Source organism: Polypterus senegalus, chromosome 1 (genome assembly GCF_016835505.1).
Source record: "Polypterus senegalus isolate Bchr_013 chromosome 1, ASM1683550v1, whole genome shotgun sequence".
NCBI lineage: Eukaryota > Metazoa > Chordata > Cladistia > Polypteriformes > Polypteridae > Polypterus > Polypterus senegalus.
Genome location: NC_053154.1, coordinates 294,451,703 through 294,477,861, shown reverse-complemented (window position 1 = coordinate 294,477,861; position 26,159 = coordinate 294,451,703). Strand labels below are relative to the sequence as shown.

General features: G+C 38.1%; 1 protein-coding gene across 1 annotated transcript in view; it reads left to right on the top strand.

Moving 5' to 3' along the window:
• Positions 1-26,159, top strand: part of sorcs3 (sortilin related VPS10 domain containing receptor 3) — a 1,218,933-nt gene that overhangs the window by 735,984 nt on the left and 456,790 nt on the right. The window contains exon 4 of the mRNA XM_039776558.1: positions 5,640-5,798. Coding sequence (XP_039632492.1) covers positions 5,640-5,798 — 159 coding nt within the window. The remainder of the gene's footprint in view (positions 1-5,639; positions 5,799-26,159) is intronic.

Genomic DNA, 26,159 nt, shown 5'->3' with positions numbered 1-26,159 from the left:
TGTACTCAAATCGTATATGATATAATGCATACTACAATACAGCAATTCTCTTTTATAATACAAGTAAAGATGCTGCTAATTACTAAACAAATAACTGGTACACATGTAAATGCGGATTTGTTAAAGCACTCAGATAACAATTTGTCAGTTAGGTGAAAAACAATGTGGAAACTAATTAAACCTAAATTGAAACAAACAATATCTGTCCATTAATTAATTCATGAACTATGGAAAGTTAACAATGTAAGTGATTAAAATCAAAAATAAAGTCAGACACAGATACAGTCCCGGAGACCTTGGCCAACTACCCACCTACCCCCCTTATGGGTTTTCTCTGGCAGAGTGTTAGCATTATGCCCAATCTGATGAGAGAATTATTCCATCCTATTATTATTATCCCTTTATTAAGATGACTTTTCCATATGCAGGACAGCAGCCTGGCAGTGCAGCAGTGGCACCATGTGCCACATTCATATACTGAGGAAAGAAACAGAATAAAGGAGGATTAGTTTTGGTTTAAAAAATTGTATTATTTATATTTCTCTACACTTGATTAACAAACAGAACTGCAGTATGCACAGCTAATCAGCAGCTCTAGTCGGGGTATCCTAAACTGAAGTAGTTCGTTTTCAGTCTGGATTTAAAAGCTTAGATTGAAGGGGCACCTCTTATATAAGTAGGCAGATCATTCCACAGCTTCAGGGCCTTGTAACTAAAAGCTCAACCTCCCACTGTTTATTTCATGAATCCTTGGAATTTTACGTAGGTTGGCATTTTGAGATCTCAATGTGAACTCTGGTTTGTAATGTAATGATAAGCTCAGATATTACTTACTGCAGGGCCTTGGCCATTTAAGGTGTTATAAGTTAAAAGAAGGATTTTGAAATCAGCCCTAAGCTTAAATGGGAGCCAGTGTTAGGTAGGACTTAAACCAACTAATATCAAAAGGAGATAACAAAATTTAACTACTGAATAACATTTGATCCTACAGCCTTTTGTTATTTTTAACCTCATGCAGGTAGTATGGCATAGTAGTTAAGGCCTTGGACTTTAAACCCTGACTCTGTGGGTTCAAATCCCACTACTGACACCATGTGACCATAAGCAAATCATTTACCTGTCTATGCTCTAACTGTAAAAACAAAAGAAATATAACCAATTGTACCTCAAATGCTGTAAGTCACCCTGGATAACAAGCTTGAAATTTACTTTTACATTTCTTTGCTTAGCAGAATCCTTTATCCAAAGTGATTTACAAAGGGGGGGTCAACATAACTGAGTAAACGTCAGTCAGGAGGGCCATTTTGGACAATGCTAGAAATTGTTTGCAAGCTCAGAACAAAATACAAGTGACTTACAATTTGTAGATTAAAAGAAAGGTAACAGCTAAAATCAGTCAGAAATTCATCAAAGATAAAGTCTTTAAATGTTTTTTAAACACAGAGAAGGAGTCAACAGTTCAGGTTGGATGTGGGCAGCTCATTCCACCAGCTAGCATCAACATTTGAAAAGAGTCTGGACAGAGATTTGATGCAGCCCAGAGGTGGTGTCTCCAGACACCATTCATCAGGAGGCCCAAGTTGTTAAGAAAGAGCATGAGATCTTACAGGTGTCTCCATATATATTGGCGCAGACCCGCTGAATACTCTGCAGGCAAGCATCAAGGATTTGAATTAAATATGTGCTGCTACAAGGAGCCAGTCTAGTAATCTGAAGAGAGTACTGACTTGTGCCCATGTTGGTTGGTCAAACACCAGACATGCTGCTGCATTTTGAATCCTCTGTAGTGGCCTGGCAATATGTAAATAGCGTGGGGGTATATCTTGTGCAATCATATGGCAGTGCCGAATACTGAAAGCAATTTCAGTAGCCATAAACAACTGGTGAGTGCTTCATCACAGGTTTACTGTTATGGCATACATTGAATCTAATTGTGCAGCAGCAGAGGTGCGGAGAAGGGCAAGAATTCCTCCTCGAAATTCTATTTCAAACAGGTTGGAGAAATTTCAGTTTACTGGTAATGTGAAATAAGTATTTGGAGCATTGAGAACAGTAAGAACACCAGAAAATATCAAAAGCGTGAGACAAGCTGTAGATATTCAGCCCAATGCCAGTTGGTAGCATTAAATATTTCAAACTGGACGTGTTCGACACATTATTCTGCAAGATTTATTCTATTAACCATATAAACAAATAGTGCATGTATTTTATAGGAATAATTTAGCTTAATAACTTGAATTGAATTATTACAAGAAAACTGGGATATGTTGAAGTATTTGCAAACTAATTTAGAAAAATGTTATAGTATATGGGTTAGCTCATTTTAAAGCATTTTATTTAAATGCCATATAAGACAAGATAAATAAACTCCATCGATTCTTTTTATTCTTTATTTGGCACTATACGTCAGGTGACAAAGTTAAGTGACCATTTACACTGTTCTTTCAAAGACCTGTGCTGCACCACAAGAATTGACTTTTGTCAGCTTTTCTAAAGTGTGCACTAAGCACTTACACCTCAAGAGTCGATTCCCAGGTTTGAATTCTAATTAATGTTTCATTAACAATACATTTGCTTTCTATTTTTCTCTTTTGGTAATATTCACATGAGAGAGGTACTTGAAAGAAAACACAAATGTCAAATTTTTTATTATATAGACATTATTATTTGTCTAGTTATGGCTCCTATAACATTATGATACTAATCCGCTACATGGGTCCCAGCATGGTACAGATTTTTTTGTTTGGGTCCTTAAATTAAAACATTTAAGAACCCCTGTCCTAGTGGTATTTCGGTTTGGATTTTGACTAGACTATTCCAAAGCTCAAAATCTAATTTTCTTTAACCTTTATCGTGTCCACTTGTGTGAATGTTATCTTTCTATATACCCTGGCCGTTCTACAGCTTCAGCTCCCAAACATTCAGGCCTCACACTCCTCCAAAGGATCCTGTAGTGCAAAGAAGAGCTCTTTGATTCTTCATGATGGCAAGTTGTCACAGAGAAGCAAAAGATTCTTAAAAAATGACTACCATGAGGCATAGCCATTATTATAAAGTTTAACCATTTAGTACAATTACCTTCTTTCCAGACATAAAAAGTTTACCTTTTGACACATTTATGTGTAAAAACATCTAAAACTGTGAAGCATTTCGATAAGTGCATATGTGTGCAGTGGTTTCCGTCACACTCCTCCTGTCAAGCTCCAGTCTATCTGATCAGACCTTCCTTTGCTCAAGCATCTGCATCTGATGGGTCAGCTTTAGAAATGAAGCCAGAAGATGGGGAATGAGCAGCTTGGCAGTTAAATTGCATTACAGTGCATCCTTAAGTTGTGTTGAGGTGCAGCGGAGAAAAATGAACTGTACTGAAGAGATGGTTTGCAATGAAGAAGGAGGCCAGGCTTGAAACAGCTGTGGTGAAGGCAAAGTTACAGTAAAGCAATGCAATATAATTGTGTGCATGTAGTCATATGCAGTGCATTCTGAAAGTATTCGAACCCTTTCACTTTTTTCACATTTTGTTATGTTGCAGGCTTCTGCTGAAATCCTATAAATATATTTTTCCCTTATCAAGCTAAACTCGATACCCCAAAATGGCAAACTGAAACAAAGTGTTAAGGAATTTTTCAATTTAATTCAGACTCCCTACTCAATACTTTTTTGAAGCATCTTTGGCAGCAATTACTGTCTGGAGTCTTCTTGAATGTGATGGAACCAGCTACACACACCTGGATTTAGGGATTTTCGGCCATTCTTCTCTGCAGATCCTCTCAAGCTCTGTCAGGTTGAATGCAGACCAATTGTCAGGTGTCTCCAGAGAGTTTAGATCCTGGTTGAGCACTCAAGAATATTCACAGAGTTGCCCCTAAGCCACTCCTCTGTCATCTTTACTTTGTACTTAGGGTCATTGTCCTATTGGAGGTTAAACCTTCAGCCCAGTCTGAGGCTCACCCTGGAGCAGGTCTTCATTAGGGATATCTCTGTTATTTGTTCAGCTGTCTTATCCCTGACTAGCCCCATAGCATTATGCTGCCGCCACCATGCTTCACTGTTGACATGGTATTGCGCAGGTAATAAGTGGCACCTGGTTTCCTGCAGACATTACATTTACAATTGTGGCTAAATAGTTCAATCTTAGTTTTATTACACAAGATAATCTTTTTCCTCTTAGTCTAAGAGTCCTTTAGATAACTTTTCACAAACTCAAACCTGGCTTTCTTATGTCATTTGGCCACCCTGCCCTTTAACCCAGATTTGGGAAATATTACAGTGACAGTTCTCCCTTGTCCACACAGGTTCTTTGGGGCTCAGCAAGAATTACGATGAGTTCTTGGTCACCTCTCTCCCTTCAATTGCTTAGTTTGGCCAGGCAGCAAACTCTAGGAAAATATGTGGCTGTTCCAAACTTTTTCCATTTTAGAATTATGGAGCTACTGCACTCTTGGGATCCTTCAATGCTGCCAGAATTTTTGTAGCTTTCCCCAGATCTGTGCTTCCATGCAGTTCCGTCTCTCTCGGTGCACAGAGACAGTTTTCAAGTATTCAAGAATTGTCAAAGGATTCGACAAAAAGCCAAAAAAAGGTTTGGGGCAGCCTCCCGTATAATTTTTCCCGGCTGTAAAATACTTGAAAACTGTGTACAGGTCTGAGTCCAAAACAGAACTGATTAGGTGTGGAAAAGTATGGCGGTTTTAAGGTAGACAAGAGGAAATGACGTAATTGGAGTCGAAACTGGAAGTGAGGTCATCCGTAGGGCCGGAATTGGAAGTGAGGTCATCCGTGGGGCCGGAACCAGAAGTGAAGTCATCAGAGCCAGGCAGAATTTCCCAACACTGGTCTGCAGAGAAGTAAGAGAAAGGGGTCAGTGCACATCACCTCCCCCTGGTTTGGCATGGCATTACTTTCATTCAAGCCCTTTAGCTGCCTCCCATGCACACGTGTGTGATAATCTTTACAATGATCAAGAGGTATTTAGTGTTGTTGATGAGAAAAAAATGAATTGAAACAATTTTAGCATAAAGCTGCAACATAATAAAATATTTAAACAGTGAAGGGGTCTGAATACTTTCAAAAGACCCTTTACTTTCAGCAGTGTAGACCTGAGCATGAACAGGAGGTTGTAAATATGTAGTAACCGCCATAAGTTTCTTTTTAATAAAAAGTCAACAGTGGCTTCTTACGTTTTAAAGTTTCAAACATTTTCTTTGAGTGTGTTCATTTCTCTGTGAGTCTACCTAAGTGCCTTACCCTGCCAGATTAATTTTGCCTTACATGCCATACAGTCCCATTATAGAAAAAAATAAAATGAAGGAAAAAAAAAAATCTTGTTCAAAAGAGAACAAAGCATTTTAAAAGCTATAACAAGAGAGTGGATGGTCATTTTCTAAAGATACTGCATGTGAAGAAATGAAATGTCAATTGAAGATCTTTAGATCATCAAACTCAACCAACCTTGCTGCTTTTGCTTTTAAAAGTAAGACTTTCTAAAGTGAAGGTAAAATGAATGAATGGCCAGGTTATTGATTTACTCTCCATCTGGTGCTTAAGGCAGATCTATGAATGAAAAGCCCTTTCAATACTCTCATAAACGAATGTTCTTCTCTCTCTTTGTTTTTTTTATTTTTTAATGTCTCTCATAGATAATGCTCCTAAGTGATCCGGAGATTGAAAGCAGTGTGCTCATCAGCTCAGATGAAGGAGCCAACTATCAGAAATTTCGTTTGAACTTCTACATTCTTAGTCTGCTGTTTCATCCCCGACATGAAGACTGGATACTGGCTTACAGCCATGACCAAAAGGTGAGAAACATCAAGCTGACAGTAAATGACTGAAACAGACCCCCGGCAATATTTTTAATTTTTTTATTTTTGCATGCATTTCTCTGTACTTTTTATCGGTTACATGAGTCAATTTAACATTAACTTGTATTTGCACAATTCCTTGATTTGTCTGGTTTGTTTGTTAATGACAGCAAAAAGTTTCCTTACAACTTGTATTTATTATGCTAAACAAAATGTGTGTTAAAATTTACAATATAAATAACACAGAATAACTGAAAAGGCTGTCATAATGTTTCACAGCTACCAAAAAAGTCAACATTTACAGGAAGGTTATGCAGCCTATTCTATGGAGAGGCACTGAGGGTGATATTTTCAGAAGTTTTTTATTACAAAAAAGACTTATAATGATGGGCCAGTCCCAGATACTCTAAAAACAATAAAAACATAAATTAAAAACAAAAGGTGCTTACTCCATTTGTCAAATTTGTTTGGCAAGCAAACTGCTAAACTTGTTCAATAGCTCTTCCAGTCACCTCTCAAAATGTCAAAATGGTTACCTTCAATTACATAAATTGTTTTACGCTCTTTTCTCCTTTGGGAGACAAGAATGTCTTAGATTTTGTTTTTTGTTTTATCACTCTGAATCTCTCAAGCATGTATCTTGGATTTAGGATTATGCCTTGATTAGCATATCATTTAATCAGTAGGTGCATCTCATTTCTGGTATGGTTTCTAGTGCTTTTTTGTTAAATGGTAAATATAATTGTATATGGTCTCACTCGAATATGGTGGAATTGGACTATAACGTCTATTGATTTATATTCTCCAGTTTATATGATACATCCTAATATGTTCTTAGACATCATTTGTTCTGGTGTGGATTAGAGAGTGATAGCAAGGGTGAGAGGTGTATAGAAGTCTCAGCAACTTTTCCCCATTCTGTCTTCTTTTGCAATGAAGAGAAATGTTCTTGAAAGTTATTGGATGAATAGAATGCTGTGGGGAACTATTTTGTACACAATGAAGGAAAATATGAAATAAAGAAGAAGATTCAATGTGATTCTTTCAATATTTTATGCTTTCTATATATCTTGAATTGTAAAAGCGAGCTAGAATATACAGATAGTTAAATAGCAAAAGCTTTGAACTTGCCCTTTATTGAAATTTATACATGTGAAGAAGTGGATGACCTCTCAAAATTAACAGAGACTACAAAGGAGGTACATAGTCACTTGGAAATTGTAGAGGGAGAAGTGCTGTATAGATTAAATAGGCTAAAATCCAGCAAATCACCAGGGCCAGATAACATCTATTCTTGAGTGCTTAAGAAAGTTTGGAAAAATTTATTAAAACTGAATAAAGAAGGTTATAGGAATTTCACATCAAAACACAATAAATAAGGTAGTAAAGCAAAAATGAAAAGACACTCATACCTCCCTAGGTCTACACCTTCTACCTTTCTCTCTCCTTGCACCTCTCGTCTTCTTCTTTTTCTTCTTCTCCTTACTGCCAAGTGAACTCTCATCCACACTCCACCAAATTCCAAGTTCACCCAAGCAATGTGTACTGGCCTCTTTTAAAACCAATCCCTGCACTACTTTTGAGATCACTTCTGGTCTCCTCTGAATTATCTACAGTTCAAACATAGTCTTACAAAACTCCTGGTCGCCCCAGGTATTCCTAAAAGACTTCTGGCCCATTTTTAACCAAAGGGCCAGACAAGCCTGCAGTGGTCTCAATAGCAGCCTATTGTTGCCAGCAGTTTCAGGTCTGGGGAGTGTGCACTCTTTTCTTGTGCCATCCCAACTGTCCTCTCTCTGTGTTTACATCCCTTGAATAATTCTCTCCTATATGTGTTCCCATGGCTGTTAATACAGGCCCTGACGCAAATCACCTTAACAGAAGTACAGATATAAACCCTTGATGCATATTTTCCCTGAATCTCTTCACACTGGGAACACTGCTAAAGACATGAAGCTATCAAATATTTCCCCATTGTATAAAATGGGCGATCAGGCTGATCCTGGTAACTATAGGCCACTAAGCTTAACATGCATCACAGGTACGTTAAAGGAAGCAATTATTAAGGAAAGCTCCTGTCAGGGATAGGAGAATCAGCAAATAGTCAACATGGGTTCAGATAAGGAAGGTTGCGTTTTACTAATATGCTGGAATTCTTTGAGGAAGCAACACAAAATATGAGTGGCGTATATAATATTTTTATCTTGATTTTCAGAAGGAATTTGATGAGGTTCAACATGAAAGGTTAGTGATCACACTAAAAGAAGTGTGAATTTAGGGTGTGATCTGTAGATGGATTAAGTTTGCAGAAGATGCCAAACTAGGTGGAAGGACAGATCATGTAGAATCAGTTAAATTGTTGTAGGGAGACTTGGACAGTATATAAGTCTGGGCAAATTTGTGGATGAAATTAATATAAATAAATGGAAAAGTATTATATGTAGGAAGTAAAAAAAGTTAGATTTGAATTCACAATGGGAGGTCTGAAACTTGAAAATACTGGAGAAGTGCCTACATTAGTAGTAACAGTGGACTTAAATAAATAAAATGTATTATTATTATTACTTGTCATGTACATCCAGGCAGTGTACAGAAGTGATCAAGAAAGCTAATAGGATGTGAGGTTATACAGTATATGTTAAGGTGTGGAGTACAAATCAAAGACGGTTATGCTTAAGCTTTATAACACACCAAAGGTGCCTCACCTGGACTACTATGTTCAGTTTTGTTCTCCATTTTACAAAAAAAAAGACATATCAAGGCTTGAGAAAGTCCAAAGAAAAGCATCCAGTCTAAGAGTTGTGAGTTATTGAGGAGAGGTTGAAGGAGTTGAACCTTTACAGTTTAAACAAATTTAGATTAAGAGGTGACATGACTGAAGTGTTCAAAATTATGAAAGGAATTAGTATAGTTAGTACAATAGTTCTTTTACTTTAATACATTTTGCAACAAGAGCAGGGGGACACAGCTGGAAACTTGTTTAAGGGCAGATTTCACACAAATGGAATAAATTACAAAATGCAAAGTATTGTGTTAAATTGTTGATCATTACAGACCTTCAGATCTTCATTTGATGTTGATTTGGACAATCTAGATGAACAGGATAGTTGGGCTGAATGCTCATTCTGTTTCTCCTCCCAATGCTGTCCTCATGGATCTACTTCTGTCTTTCTTCTCACTTTTTTCCCTTTTGCCTGTTTTTCTTTTGCAATTGAGACAGACTGCACCCTCACATGCAGTGGCACCTTGCCTCAATTACTTCACCAACCTCCCACAGCTGCATGAGCACACACACCCACAGAGATCGGACCAGCCATTTAAAATATTAAGCAGTAGACCTCCTATACCACACAATGTTCCCCAAACTCACCCCATTTTTTATAGTCAGTAATGTGTCACCCTTACAGAGTGGATGCTATTTAAATGGTTTTAAGGTACAGCCAGTTCATCATGGCTCTTTTTTCATTCTGTTGCAGTACGTAATGCAGCAGACATCAAGCAGACAGTCCCGTTTTCTTTTTGTGTGGTCCAATAGATCTGTGCTCCTTAACCCTCACACCTGGATTATATGCATTATACTTCCAGGTGAGCACTCATTGGTTCTCACCTCTCACATACAAGACCGCCTCTGCAACGTAAGGCAAAATTAAGCCAGTTTGATTTTGTCAGGGCGAGTTGCAGACTGGTTGGATTGAATTGTTGGGGATATCTGACTAAATGACTGGACATCACGGATGCGCATCATGACTGTCCCTTGCCACTGAGATAAAGTAAATGAAGTCTATGACTGAAAATTGCTGGAAAGGTCAGGTAATGTGACAGGGTCTTTACCAATCTCTTGTTATTTATCAATCTGGGAATCACAACAATCCCTAACGTTTTCACAGCTCTGTTTGGGCTGACAATTAATAGGACTTCACTGTTTATTGTGATAGCATGTGATGCACTGGTAAAACCCCATCTTATCTTGTTCAATTAGAAGAATCCCAACCCACATACCATAACATAATGGGAAAAGGGTGTCCTGGTTTACTTAAAATTAGAAATAAGAATGATTTATGAGGAACAAAAAGTGTTTTTATGGCTTCAATTAACTGGTGCTAATCGTTTGAACATTGCATCTTCAATGTGAGTGGTTAGAAAGTGCAAAGGAAATAATCAATAAGAGAACACAATTGAAAACAGAGAACAAGAAGCTCACAACTACAGTTAGTCTTAAGCCTAGATGAAAAGCAAGAACTCAAACAAAACCAAAGTTGCTTGATAGTTTATTGAATCAGTACAGCTGCAGATATTCAGCAGAAAGGTAAATCCACCAAACCTTCCCAGGTGTTTATAAACAGATGTGTCTGTTAGAGACCCTTCACATCATTACATGGTGAACCAGAGTCAGATGGGCATTCCATAGCTTGGGAGAAAAAACAGAGAAATATCTTCCAGGACTGTACTGTACTGAATTTTAAAATAGGCAGACCCCTACACTTTCTTTCCACTTTATTGTGTTGTACATTTAATTTAAGATCGATAAATCTGCTACTTTTACCTATCAAGCTACACACAAAAATCCATGTTGATAAAGTGAAAACATGTTTTAAGAATGGTCTGCAAATAAATTTAAAATCTAAATTTAAATTTCTCACTCATATAAGTATTCAGCCCCTTGTGGAAGCAAATGCAGCTCCTAGTCTTCTTGGCTCTCCGAATTTCTACAAGCTTTGCATTCTTGGATTTGGGCAGTTTATCCTTCATGCTCCATTAGATTTGATGGGAAGTGTCTGTAAACTGCCATCTTCAGGTCTCTCCATGCATGTTCTATTGGGTTTAGTTTGGGCATTGGCTGGGCCATTCAAAGACAGTCAGAGACTTGCCCTGAAGCCTTTTCAGCATTGTCTTGACAGTATGTTTCAGGTCATTTCATGAAAGGTGAAATGTTGGCTCAGACTGAGGTCAGTGGCACTGTGAAGCAGATTTTATCCAAGGACATTATTATATTTAGCTGCATTTATTCTTCCCTGTCTCCCTGTCCCAGGGAAGCACCCCTATAGTATGATGCTTCAGCATATTAGGAAGGTAATAAGCAGTGCCTTTAGTCAGACTCAGTAATTGGAGATCTCTCCAAAGAATTCAACTTTTGTCTCATCAGACCAGAGCATCTTTTTCCTCATCCTCTCAGAGTCCTTTAAACTGTCATGGGCCTTTTCTCCCATCTCAAAAGAGGAATTTGGAGTTCTTGGTCACCTTCCTGAACAAGGTCCTACTCTGTTTGGCTGTATGGCCAACTCTAGGAAGTATCTTGGTGGTTCCAGACTTCTTCCATTTCACAGATATTGAGGCCCCTGTGGTCCTGGGAACACTTAAATCTTTAGAAGTGGTTTTATGTGGTTGCCCTGCCTTGTGCCTCGCCACAACTTGATTATGGAGATCTTATCAAAGTTCCTTTGACTTCATGGCCTTGCTTTTGTCCTGACATGCACTGTGAATTGTGGACCTTATATACATTTCTAAACAATGTCCAGTCAATTCAATTTGCCACAGGTTGACCCTACTTAAGTTTCAGGCACATTGCAAGGATAATTAAAGCACTATTTGGCTATTTGAGTGCAGCTCGATGGGCTAAAATAGTATATTTATCCATTTAAATTCAAATCTGCATCACAATGAAGTGTGCAGAAAGTGAAGAGGTCTGAATAGTTTCTAAATCCACTGATCTATTTAATGAAGCAGATGTTTATTACATCTTTGGGATATTATAGAAATCATAGTAATACATGAAGTTGACAATTGGAATTAGAAAAGGGAAATCTCTAGTTATTGACATTCCTAGAGATAAGAAGCTTTTTGTTGTCTGTTGTTAATTTGAAATGTCCCCACTTGCTACTGCAGTAGCGCAGAACAATCTGTGTACTACATGTGTAATCAGCCCTCAAGATCTTATTGAAATTCCACTTTGAGTAAATAAAGTCACAATCTGGATGACCGACCAGCTGGCCACCAATCTCCTCTTGAGTATCCTACTGCTTTGATTATGATTCATTATCAATCTGTATTTCATTTTTAAAAAAAGAAAAGAATTCTGTTCATAAAGACATAGTTATTATACAGTAGTTTCTGAGGTTGTTGAATTTATTACCTTTTTGATTTAAATTTGTTTTCAAATGGTTTAAAATTATTTTCATATTTTTTTAAATGCTATTGGTTTTTGCAGGTACTATCTTTTTGTGGTGCAGCTGCCACCCCATTCCTATGGAATTAGTATGTTAATGTGTTACATGTGGTCTATCGTTGTGACAACATAAATGTTAATCCCCACATTCCAAATCATCCAACATTTTGATAGCAACAGTATACTTTGTGTGTACATTTTGTCACAAACTCGACTCAGAGTCATAGAAAGGTTTGGGGCAGCCACCCGTTTAATTGATTTCCTGGCTGCAAAGTCAATCAAGTAAATACAGCACTGAAGGAATAGGGAAAAGGTGGAGGCTTTTAAAGGGGAAGACAGGAAATGAGATCACAGGGGTCTGGCTCATGAAGGTCTTCAAGCCCGAACGTGACATCGCAGGGGCCGGAACCGGCAAGGTCTCCTTCTATAGGCTCGGTCCCGGAAGTGACGTCAAGAGGCCCGCGTGGAATCTCCCTTGAATGGCCTACAGGAAAGGGAGAAAAAGAGTCAGTGCACTCTGCCACATCCCAGTATGACTCGGAACTGCTCTTACTCAAGCCCTTTAGCTGCCTCCCATGCGCACGTGTGTGACAATGTGTTCTCCAGAACGTCTTGATATAAAGGTTATTTTTGGTGGGAACTTTTAACTTCAGTTTTGTTATGAATTTGTTTTGCTTTAAAATTTTCATACCATTTACTTAGTGTTTTTTACTCTTTGTTGAGTCTTTAGAGTTTTTTTTATTACTGCGGGGATTCTGTCATTCAGATTTATTTTTATAAACCTTAATTAAATGTGAACAAATAATTTTTGTTTGGCACCATTCTGGTTCTTTGTGGGTGCCACCATCACCCCATCATCTTGAGGTGTGTCTCCATTGCTAGGGTGTTGCTTCTGAGGTCACGGCTTAAGGGGTCAATTAGGTTGAGGGGTGTAAAAGTCATCTTAGTGGCCATTTTGTACCTGAGGTTGCACATAATATGTGAATTTCCCCTTGGGATTAATAAAGTATCTATCTATCTATCTATCTATCTATCTATCTATCTATCTATCTATCTATCTATCTATCTATCTACAGTATCTGTAAAACTCACCGTACCGCTTCAGCTTTCTGTCCAAATTATGGATTTAAATCTTGAATTGTGCTCATTTTGAACTCATGGAGTTAGGTATTCTGCTTAACAGCTCATAGCTTGCCACTTCTTGATTCGGTTCATAGTTTTAGTGTTTTTAATTTCAGATGATCTTCTTGTAGTTTTGGTAGCGACTCCTGGCAATTCTTGTTTTGACTTTGCTTACACTTTAGCCATCTAGATTTTGTTTTTAAATATTGGTACTTCAGTATTCTAGAAAACTGTTTTTGTTCAAGAAAGGCACACCTCCCATTTCATGTTTAACATCTTTGCAGGTGCTCGTAGTCCTTTGCTCTAGCAGACAGTACAAAGAGGTAGTTTGGAATACAAAATGCAGGTGGAATGAGTCAGTGCTGTGGCCTGGCCAGACCTCTTTGAGTATTCACGACTGGCATTATAGTATGTGTTATTAAACATGGATGGTGGGTGCTATGAAATGGTAAAAATTCCTCTTTGTGCTACAGAGTTGGCAATCCAGCACAGTTACTGTAAATAACGGAACATCTTTTAAAGGTTTAATTTATCATGGAAAGCTGGAAGGTTCAATACTCTTTAAGTCTGCCGATCTCTCTTATTAGTTATTTAGAGCACTTGTTAGAGCCTCCTGTCTCAAACGACCATGAGAGCTGCTGGGCTGAAACAAATGGCTGAGGAACGTTTGCTGCATTGTTTAGCAACTTCATGATTTGGGTTGAGTGATCATAATATATGGATGTGCATAAGGATACCATGACAAAAATAAAAGATACCTGAGTAAGCCCAAAAAATGGAGGTAAGCATCAAATGAATTATTAAATATTATTTTGAAAAGACAGGCATAATCTAATACTCTCTAAAACCTTTTCTTGTTAGTTGTTTAATATTTTTGGGTATGACATTTTGACTTTGATTCTCTTGTTTCTTTTTGGACTCAACAAAAATGCAGTTTGATGTCCAAGGTTTGCATGTTTTATTTAAACATGTCTTATTTCCCAGTCTTTGCCCAAATTGAAAATTAGAGTTTTGTTTTTCTTTTAGCAAGAATGTTGGATGGAAGTCATGGTTATGAACGTAGCTTGTCATTTGACACATATTTATTCCCCTGGTCCCTTTGCCTTCTACCTCTTTTGTAGATCATCTGCAATATTAAATGACTAGCAGCTAGGTGAGATAACTAGAGAAGACGTGCTCTTCAATTGATTTTTAGCCTGATTTGGAAAATATTGAAAAAAACAACTAAGTAAGAGAAGGCCACTTGGCTCAAATGTGTGGCACTGACCAATAAAGCCACAAATAGCAGCATTTGTTTATTACTGAATTATTTGGGTGGACAATCTTGAGCAAAACTGTGTCTGATGTGGAGCAAAGCAACCTTGGGTTATTATCGACAAAGCTTATTTTTTAATTCTTAAAAAAAAATTAAAAATGTGAGTAGTAACCATTCAGCACATTAAACTGATTTGAAATATTTCACTATAGAGACTTCATGTGGAATTCTTTTCAGATTTCAAAGTACACATTGCTTTGAAGTGTGAGGAGAGTTGAACGTACCCAGTAGGTGGTCTTCTTTATCTGGTAGCCTTAGGAGCTTCGTTTTGGTGAAGCTTAGAAAGGGAGTCCAGATTGTTAGAAATGCTATCAGGGATTGGGCAGCAGTTCGATTTTTGGCAGGGATGCAGTATTTTAAATAGAGCTTGAAAGTGCCTTTTTATCTTGTTTAGTGTATTTTGACAAGTAGCCAAAAGCAAGCATATGTATTTTTTGGAGAAACATAATATGGTACTACTTTTCAATATCCTTCCATTTAAGCAGCCTTTGAGTTTTCAGTAATAATAATTATAATACTAATAGTTCTTTACATCTGTATAGTGCTTTTGTCACTACTCAAAGCACTTTACATAGTGAGTAGGGAGCCATTTCAACCGCTTGGACGATGCACTGGTAGCCATTTTGCGCCAGTCCACTCACCACACATTAGCTGTTATTTGGTTAAGAGATGAGAGAGGCAATTAGAGACAAAGGATGATTAGGGGGCCAAAGTGACCAGGCCGTGTTTGACAATTTAGCCTGGACATCGGGATGCACCCAGCTCTTTATGAACCACCCTGAGGGATCTTTTATGACCACAGAGAGTCAGAACCTCGATTTCACATCTCATTCAAACAATGGTGCAATTTTTACAGAACAGGGTCTCTGTCACTGCACTGGGGCATTGGGATCCCCATTCAGACCACATGGTAAGCACCCCCCTGCTGGCCTCACCAACACCTCTTCCAGCAGCAGCCCAAGCTTGTCCTGGCTCCTCTCCCATCCAAGTATTGGCCGGGCCCAAGCATACTTAATTTTACGTACCTGACCTGTTCTAAAGTCCATATAGTATGGCTGCTGGTCAGAGGCAAGGAAAGCTGAAGGGTATGCTGAAAAGAATGAAATGACCAGGCTCAGTACAAAAGTCAATTCTTTTTCACTAGTTGAACACAAGCATTGGTGCAAATAGTAGTTTGAGTCTTCTTAACTGGGCCTCAGCATAGAAGAAAATTTGACAAAAACCTCAAGAATAATAGAAGGTATCCCAGCCTGAACATATTATTTCCCACATTCTTATCAAGCCTATTTTTTGAAAACTCTTTCAACATTCTACCTTTTAGTATAACAACTCTAAAAAATGGTATTTTGTTGAAATTCCTTTTAACTCCTTCCAATAATATCACAGACTTGCTTAAGAATAAGCTGGAACATTATAAATGAAAAATAAAATCATGTCACTGAAACCACAGTTGTATTTACAGTGTCAGGAGAAATTAAAGCAGCATGTGGTAATAGTACAGCGTTGTGCCGTGTCAGCCATTATGGATGCCAGCCTGAAGAGGGGGGCCTCAGTTGCCTCAAAAGCTTGCATATTGTAATCGGTTCAGTTAGCCAATAAAAGGGGTTATCATGCTTGACTTACCATAACAGCATGTGGTATAAACCCTAATAAGCCATAGTACTGAACTTCCTTAAAGAAACTATACGTTGTATGTCGACTCCACATGGGTTTACTTCTTTTTTGTAGCTTTAATGGGGTGCCTGACTAACCCTGAACACCATGTAGTCAACAATGACAGAAAAATTAAACACAAGTCTGAAAATATATGCATGGTGTCTAACATTCACTGTGTAGCTCACAGTGGACTGAGATCAGTAGGCAGATTCTAGAACCTTCTCAATCTAATTAAGAGTTATTGGGGCCAAAGGAAATCTCACCAGGATAGGACAAACGTCTTAAAACAGTTGGACTCTAGTCCATCACAGGGACCACTCTACTCTCTCCCTGACACACACACACCATATTAATACCCTCAACAGTGACAATTTGCAATTGAAAATTAACATAACCTACATGTAAACAAAGAAAATCCTTATTTGCATAATGATGTCTAGTCGCAGAAATTTACCATGAGATGGGATTTATAAAGCTATTCAGTTATGACAAATTTTAGGAAGTAACTGAATTAAAAGGTGATCTTTATTCCAGCAACTGGCCGTTACAGACACCAGGTGAATGTATGGTAAATGATTCTATCAATGAAATAGTGAATCATTATAATCTACAGATAATGGTGCTGTGAGGTTGGTTCAGTGCAAGGGAAAAACATCAGTATGCACCACAGGGTGCTTTGTTCATATGTAGATAACCTTTTGTTTTCCTTGCTTGTATTTTATACTGTTACAGTTAGGAAGATCATGTAAGTAACCTGTCAGGGCAAGAAAAGATAAGGCCGGACACGATAAGACAAGACAAGGCCAGATAAGATAAGGAAAGATAAGATAAGACAAGATGAGAAAGATAATAAAAGATAAGATGAGATAAAGTAACCATAAGAAACAAAAAGATAAGACAGGATAAGATGAGCAAAGATAGGACGAGTCAAGATAAGATAAGACAAGCTAAGATAAGAAAATACAAGCTACGATAAGACAAGCTAAGATAAGATAAACTACGATAAGATAAGCTAAGATAAAATACGATAAGATAAGAAACGGCAGGATAAGCTAAGATAAGATTAGTTGTGATGGGCTATGATAAAATAGGATAAGATAAGATAAGACAGGATAGGATAAGATAAGGATCACATGCAATGAGATTCTGGTACAGTACTTGAAATGGCGCTCAAAACTACACTTTTAAAAACCACACATCTAATATACTCACATACATAGCTGACTCATTACACAATTGTTAGCATAGGAAAAAAAAAGCTTTCTTAAAAATATTGCAGAAGTTAACATAATAAATAAATAATTATGATAGATATGATCTTTCACAATTATAAGGTGTGTGATTTCAGTACAGAATTTAGTGTAGTAATTGGTTTGGGATAGAAACTGTTCTATATGCTCTATATGTCTTCCCTGAGGGGAGAAGTGCACTGCGATAGACAGTAATTGAAGACATTTGTAAATACCTCCGATAACTCCACAGCGCAGTCTCTGAGAACTTGTCCTTGGCCAACCATTTTTCATATATTAATATTCTGGAATGTAATATAACATCAGCAGACTGTATAGTGAGAACCTGGCTGTTGGTATCTAAAGCTGGAAATGTGGCTATGACAGTTCCTGGTCTCTCCTCCTCATGGCGTTCTAAGAAGCAACTAAGCTGCTCTGCCAGTGAGGAACTGCTGCTATTAGTAGCTGGGCTGTTATTATTGTTTTGTTTAGTTATGTCACGTATACCTAGTCATGCATGGCGAGGGTCTGAGTTGTCAAAATAATGCTCAATTTTGCACTTGTTGGCAGCTTTAGCATCTCTAATGCCTTCTTCAGCTTCGACCTGGCAACACTGTACTGCTGTTTACCATGAGAGTGGAAAGCCTTATTGAGCAAGACTTTAGCAAGATTAGTACATCTCTTGTCGTCCACAGCTTATTGTTGAAAAAAGAATGGATTTGTTTTGTTATAGTGACATTGTCTATGCTACTCTTTATATAAAATAGTACAGCAGAGGTGTATAAATCAATATTGCCATCCTCCAATATTGTCCAGACAGTGCTACTGAAGCAGTCCTGGACCTGCTTAGAAGCTCCCTCTGGCCAACCCTGTATGTATGTTACAGTTGGTTTGACCATGTTGATAAGAGGTCTGAATACTGGAGCTAAAAACAGAGAGATGTGGTCAGACTGGCCCAAATGTGGGAGAGGCAATACTTTAAACCCATGCTTGAGACTGCTGTACTCATGGTCTGGTGTATTTTTTTTCCTCTCATGGGACATTGGAGATGTTGTTTGAATTTAGGGAGCACAGCCATTAAATTTGCCTGCTTTTACAAACACTCCGTCTGGGTAGGCATTCTGTTGTTTGGTAATGGCAGTTAGCAGAAAGCCTAAGGCAATTGTAGTGTTAGCATTCGGAGGTCCATATACAGCAGTGACTATAACAACTGTTAAGATCTCTTGGCAAATAGAATGGACGACATTTTATTGACACATATTCCAAGTCAATGATCTTAGCATTTGTACACTGGTTATTTTTTTGTGTATTCACACAATCCTACTCCCATGCTCTGGTCCTGTTGGCCTGGTGTACTACACAGCTCTCTAGCTTAATAGCCTCATCCAGAATCGTAGCATTGAGCCACATCTCCATAATTACCATAATGCAGCAGTCCTGGATGTTCTTCTGCATTGAGATGGTAACTTCCAGCTCCTCTACTTTATTTGGGAGCTATCTTGCATTGGAGACGAAGAGACTAGACAGTGGAGGTTTATGTGGGATGTTTATTAGTCTAGCACACATACCAGCCATGCTTTTGTGAGGTGTTTCACACAGACAGACAGACACTTAAAATGACCAGAACAGGCTTGCAAAATTACTTTTATAAAGGAGTTGCCCGATATTACTAAAAGCTGACTCCTTTGGCCACTTTTTAAAAAAAATAACTGTTGTGTCACATTTCTGTTTAGGCATACTGCACACTACTAGACACATGTGAACTAAAACCTTGCACATGCTCTTTAGCATGGTGGGGTCATCATAACAATGTGGTCAAATGGAAACAGGAAAGGAACAAGGCAGAAAAGCTAAACAGTAAAGGTGAGACAGGAAACACAAACTAGCAATACAAAAATGCATTTTCTCAACTGTAAAACCACACAAAATGACAGCACTAATAACCACCAAATTGAATCCTAACCATTAATGTCAGCTTACCTTTAAATGCACAATACAACAGAGAAAGCAAGCAAGTGTTGGGATTTAGCTGGCAAAAAAAGACATCTTATTTGTTAATAATAACAGGCAGAGGCAAACAGTAAATGGGGATTACCTAGCAAGGTCTGGCACTAAGAGAAAGAGATAGATAGTGTGGTCCCCGGCCGGGGCTGGAGCCCGACCGGGATGCCCAGGAGGACCGGAGGAGGGCTTGTGCGTCCGTCCTGGTTATGTTGGGGGCCTCGGGTAAAGGGCTTGGAAGCCCAGCCCTGTAGGGACCCATGGCCACCGCCAGGCGGCGCCCCAGTGCCTAAAGGGTCTTTCTTAACAGTTAGCTGACGTCTCTCTAAGCTCACGATTATAGGAAAACTGCTAGGGAATCTTCGGGTTGTTTTTTGTCCCAAAGACCACACAATGCTAGTATAATTAGTAATGACTTGATGACCAATGCTAAACCAGGACATAGGCTGAAATTTATTGTTTGATAAACTGAATGTGAAATTCCAAATAATAATGAGGACTTTTCCTTATATCTCTGCTCTACTTCACAACATTCCCCTTTTTGTCCCAATATAAGAAATGTCCCTTTACACATCTGTCTTTTGTACATTTTCTCACAGCACACATCTATTTTCTTTGTTTTTTTTATCTTTTATTGAATTTATTAAAAACATATAACATCCCATACAATCAAGTCAAAACTTAACAAAACTAAATTCAAATCAACCCCTACCCGTGAGAATGGGAGGAAGGCCAACAACCAGAGCAATACTGTAAAGAGTATTAAAGAGAGAAAGGAGTCTTTTGCTCCAATACAAATGCCTATTCTAAAATATTATTGATTAGATCTTGCCAGATTTAAAAAAAAAAAAAGTTTTGAACAGATCCTCTAAGTGAGAATTTGATTTTTTTCCAATTTCAAATACAATACAATTTATTTTTGTATAGCCCAAAGTCACACAAGAAGTTCTGCAATGGGCTTTAATAGGCCCTGCCTCTTGACAGCCCCCCAGCCTTGACTCTCTAAGAAGACAAGGAAAAACTCCTTAAAAAAAAAAACCCTAGTAGAGAAAAAATGGAAGAAACCTTGGGAAAGGCAGTTCAAAGAGAGACCCTTTTCCAGGTAGGTTGGGTGTGCATTGGGTGTCATAAAAAAGGAGGGAAATACAATACACAGAACAGAACAAAACAAAATACAAATAATCCTCAATACAGTATAAAAATAAAAATATTACAAGTACGGAGCAGAATTTAGCAGTAGATGATATCACAGAATACGATTTAGATTTAGTATATAACATCAGTTACCCAATGACTTAAAAGAGGCGAGTTAGGATTCTTCCAGTTGAGCAAAATAAGTCTACGTGCCAATAGTGAATTAAAGGCAGTTACAATTTGTTTGTCCTTCTCCACTTTAAGCCCCTCTGTGAGCCCACCAAACGCAGCTGTTATTGGGCTAGGAGGGATTGTGACACCAAGGCTGTCTGAGTGGCATTTAAAATGTTTTCTCCAGAATGATGTTAATTTGATGCAGGCTCAAAATACGTGGCTAAGTGAGGCCAGAGCTCAATTGCAATGTTCGCAGGTTGGGTCTTGCCCTGGAAACATTTTAGGAAATTTTAGCATGTGCTCAATAAAAGTTTTTGAGTTGAATAATTCACTGCTTTACACACATGGAGCTATTTTCTTAACCTAGTAATTCAAACACTTGGTGTCAGGAAAACTGAGCACTCCAGAGCAGTTTCAGGCACAACATCAACAGCCCAGTCCATTGAGTCAGGACTACGATTGAAGCCAGGACTCTGGAACCATGAGTTAACAATGAACATCAGTATAAAAGTATATTAATAGAAATTTTTATTTATTTTCTAAACAATAAAAAAATCCATATATTAAAAAAAATCCTATTCAAATCTAGGATGAAAACTAACAGTACTGTAGGAGCTAAATCGCAATTGCTTTAGTTTAAGCCTTAATTGGTGCAGCCAGAGAGACAGAATGCACTTATCACCCTGTGTTAACAACCTCTGCGATCCAAGCTATTTTTTTTTCTTTTTGCAAACAATATCCAAACCTAATTTTCATCAAAAAATTGTACACTTCAGTAACCAATAAGGCATCCTGATTAGGTACACTGAGTTCTCTGGGGAAACATCTGAAAGTCATTACCCTTGTAATCAGTTTGAAATATCTTGCTAGAATACGCTATACGGTTGTTGTTTTTTCTTCCCGGCCCAGTTCATAACATACAGTAATTGCCTATACAACTCTATCCCTTTTAAACATTTCTTACCTCATAATGGTAGTTTCACAGTGACATAACTACTTCTGTTCTGACATTAATATTCACATTTTAGAAAAGAAAATGACATTTCAGGTTCGTCAAAGATAGATTTGTATTTAAGGTATAATTAAATTATTATTTGTTTCCTCTGTGGCTTCTGTGATTGACGGTAGCTCTGAATCTTTATCCTTACAGCTCTTTCAATTAGTTTTGCTCCTTCAGAACATTGAGGGTAGTTTACATTTATCCTAATTGCATTTCCTATCTATCATTCCTAAACTATCTCTGTTTTCCAATCTGCATTCCAAAGGAAGCCGCGCGCATCTCAAGATGTTCTGTCAATATGCGTGCTCACAAAGTAATAGCAGCATGCACTGAACGCCAGGCAAGGTCTACGTTGCCTGCCTAGTCATCCATTCACGTGAAGAAAATGAAATAAAACTTGAATATTGGTGTGATGAAGATATGAAATGAAACCTAATAATGACTTAAATGGCAGTTGAACTCAGGAGCCGAGATCACTTAAACTAGAAACATAGAATCTAGAAGGGGTGCAGCCGAAAATGCAAAAATGAAGAAAGTGTATTCTGTTTCAAATTACTGTGAGTCACATAGCATATCATATAAGGTAATAAAATATTTTTGGATGATGATTAATTTAGAATAAATTGTTTTACCAATGTCATTCATTTTTAAATAAATATATTTTCCCATCATTAAGAAGAAACTTGTACTTGGTTTTTAATAGTATTCACATATTAAAAATACATTGAATATCAACATGAAAGGTAGAGGCTATTAAGTTTAACAGTGGGCTGCAGGCTCAGCCTCCTTATTGACTTACATTGCAAAACAGTGCAAACCTTTAAACTGTAAAAATACTCCATATTTAGAGCCTTTTTAAAATTGGTGTTTATCAGGAAATGTGCTAAAGTGTATGGAGTGTTTGTCTCATTATTATTCTTGTAAATATTTACTGTGCTTAGCAGTTCACACATTTATAAGTTAGTATCTCTGACATTATCTGCACTGAAAGAAGATGAAATGCCCATATAGGAAAGAAATGAGTTCTAAGACTTATGACTTTGTGAGAGATGACATTAAAATACCATTGTAAATTTTACACTTGGCACAACTGACTTTGCTGATTACTTACAGAACAAATATTTCAAATACTGTGCATTAGGAGATTGCTGAGTTGTATTTAGGGCAGCACAGGGCTGAAGGATTTGGTGCTGTCGACTCACAGCTTCAGAGCCCTCCGTACAAATCCCTGCCCTGGCTTGGTCTCTTTGAGATTTGCACATTCTCCCTATGCCTATGCGTTCTACCTTCTTCTTGTATTTTGGTGTCCCTCCCTCATCTCAGACGTGTGTTAACTTAATTGGTGACTCTATACTGGTTCTGTGTGTGTACCCTGCAATGGACTGGCACCCTGCTCAGGCTAGATTCCTGCATCGAACTCAGTGCACTCAGGATAGGCTCTAAATCCCGCCAACTTGAGGTGAATTAAGGACCTTTGTTAATAAATGGACAAATAGCACATAATAACAAGAGAAATGCTTGGTGTAAAGAAAACCAAGATTAGATTGAATAATTTGATCAATTCAGTAAAGTTCTAGTTTTCTGCAACGTTAATATAATGCAATGAAATTTTTACAGTAATATAGTGCCAACAACAGACAAGAAAAGGCAAAACAAAATCATACATAGGATGTGATATACTGCATTACATTATGTACAGTATACTGTCTAGTAATTTTAAAATATTATATTGATTATTAATGCTATGCACTGTATAGTGTCTTTCTTATCTATCTCCAGAACAGAAAGGAATGACAATATATAAAAGATAGATAGATAGATAGATAGATAGATAGATAGATAGATAGATAGATAGATAGATAGATAGATAGATAGATAGATAGATAGAAAAAACACTATACAGCAATCAGCCGCAATATTAAAACCACCTAATTTTATGTACCTTCCCCTAGGACTGCCAAAACAGCTCTGACCCATCAAGGCATGAGCTCCATAAGAACTGTGAAGGTGCCCTGTGGTATCTGGCACCAAGATGTTAGCAGCAGATCCTTTAAGTCCTGTCAGTTGCAATGTGAGGTCTCAAAGTATAATTTGCATAATAAGGACTTATTAATGATATCAGCTCTTTTAAATGCATATGGAGTTTTGGGTAAGTGTTGTTCACTATGCATAAGGAGGATTATGGACTGGGTATGTAGGATTCTTTTCAGTAATCACTTGTTTTTGTTTGATGGCAGTTTTCCTTTGTTCTTTTCCTGAAACGATTTTTAATTTTGTTTCTCATATTTAATTTGATGTGTAACTGGTGTTACAAGTCTTTCGTTTTAATAACGGAATTTCAAAAAAATTAAAGTTTACCTATCTATGAAAGACACCATATAATAGATAGATAGATAGATAGATAGTGTAAACACAAGTGGGCACCACTGAGCCCCAAACCACAGTCATAATGTCACTCTACAGAACTTGGGAGAATAATAAAGGATTTTATTTCTCACCAACACCTTTTCCAGTGAACACAGTCAAAAGTACACAATAACAAACTCCAGATTCTTCTGCTCCTTCCACTCTACTGGTGAGTGCCACCTGCTGACTCCTCGAGGTAAAGCTGTGGGCTTCTTTTAAACTGAGGCCGGGACTGTTTCTGTTGTCATGGCATTGGTGATCCAAAGCACTTTCGAATCAGATAGAAATGAGGGCAGTTCTCCCCGGGCAGCACCCTCTTATGGCACCCAAGGACCCCAAGAGGGCTGCACTTCTGGACTCCAATTCCCATACCACCCTGCAGGCGTCCTAAATGAGTTCAGCCAAGAGGAACACTGCCACCTGCTGTGTGGGGGTATTAGCTGTTCCCAACATCCATGTTCACCCAGTCCATCCATATTATTGTATTGTTGTAAGGCATTCCAACTAGTGACTCTATATTCCACCACCAATCCATTATGACCTCCTGGCTGGGCAAGTAATCATCCTACATACTTCCTTTATGGCTCTTACAATAGACAGAGACACTAAATAATAGACAGAAAATAAACTATCTATTATTATATGGTGTCTTTCATAATCTATATATTATATAGGGTGGTCCAGATCTAATTATGCAATTTTCATTATGCTATAAGTGAAGTTTATTATATCAAAAATTACCCAAAAAATCCTGGACCATCAAGAAGTGTGCGAACTGGCAAAATGAAGAATCATCTTTGCGCCGAACTGGAATTGTCCCCGCATAAATCAAAGTCATCTAGACGATCTGGATCTGGATAATTAGATCTGGACCACCCTGTATAGTTTCTATCTATCTGTCTATCTATCTATCTATCTATCTATCTATCTATCTATCTATCTATCTATTGTGGCAGTAGGGGGCGCTAGTGCTCCCTTGAACCCTCAGGTATGACTCCAGACACCAGGTAAAAGTCCAAGACTTTTTATTTTTTCCGACAGTGCACCAAGCACCTTCCACACTACTCATACAAACACTAATTCCAACACAATAAACCACTCCTCCTCACCCAAGACACTTTGCTCCTCTCCCACCCAGCACAGCTCAGTGTCTGGACTGAGCCACAGTCCTTTTATAACCCCTGACCCGGAGGTGTTCCTGTCCCAGCAGTCCACAGTTCCTTATTCCTTCCGGGTCAGGGCAATCAGTCTTTTATTTTAACCCGGGAGCACATCGTTTCTTCCTGTCACGTGACCGTGACGTACCCCCGGGTCATAAGGCACAAAAGAGCCCAAAAGCCCCCCCCACAGCGACTCCTGGTGGCCCCTAAGGTATCCAGCAGGGCTGTGTATAAATACTACAAAGTCCATGAGGCCCTGCTGGACCTCGGGGCATTATCCTGCTGTCGGGAGGGCTCCTCCTGGCGGCCTGGGGGTGAGGACCGGCATGAGAAGCTGGCAGTCCTCCACACTATCTTTCTACCAGTTGCTTCTTATCTATCAATCTTTTATATAGCATCATTCCTCTATAAATAGCTAGATTAGGCACTATATAACAAATAGTTAGATGGATAAGGCACATTATGATAGATAGATAGATAGATAGATAGATAGATAGATAGATAGATAGATAGATAGATAGATAGATAGATAGATAGATAGATAAGGCACTATATGATAGATAGATAGATACTTTAATATGTAAAGAGAGACACTATAAAACTCAAACTGACAAACATAACAGGTACAAGGCAATAGTGGGGGTGTTTTCCCAACATAACTCTTCTGGCAGAACTTTGTTGCTGTTTAACCCTATAATAATATTAGGCTCCCTTGCCATACACTTACATATAAACAGAAGATGACAAAAGAAAGAAAAAGATTAAAAAAAAAAACAGCAGAGCTTGCCTAGGCTTACATTGTACAGGATACAATGTAACTGGCCATATCTGAAAACGCCCCTTGACATCTGACAGCGTTCAAAGATATTATCAGCTAATTCTGTATATCTGGGAGTGAAGCAGAGATCTATCTAGTGGATAAGCTGCCTGCTGCAGGATCCTAGGCTGTGGATAACCAGACAATGATCTCCTGCACCTAAAAAAGGGCTCACTCGAAT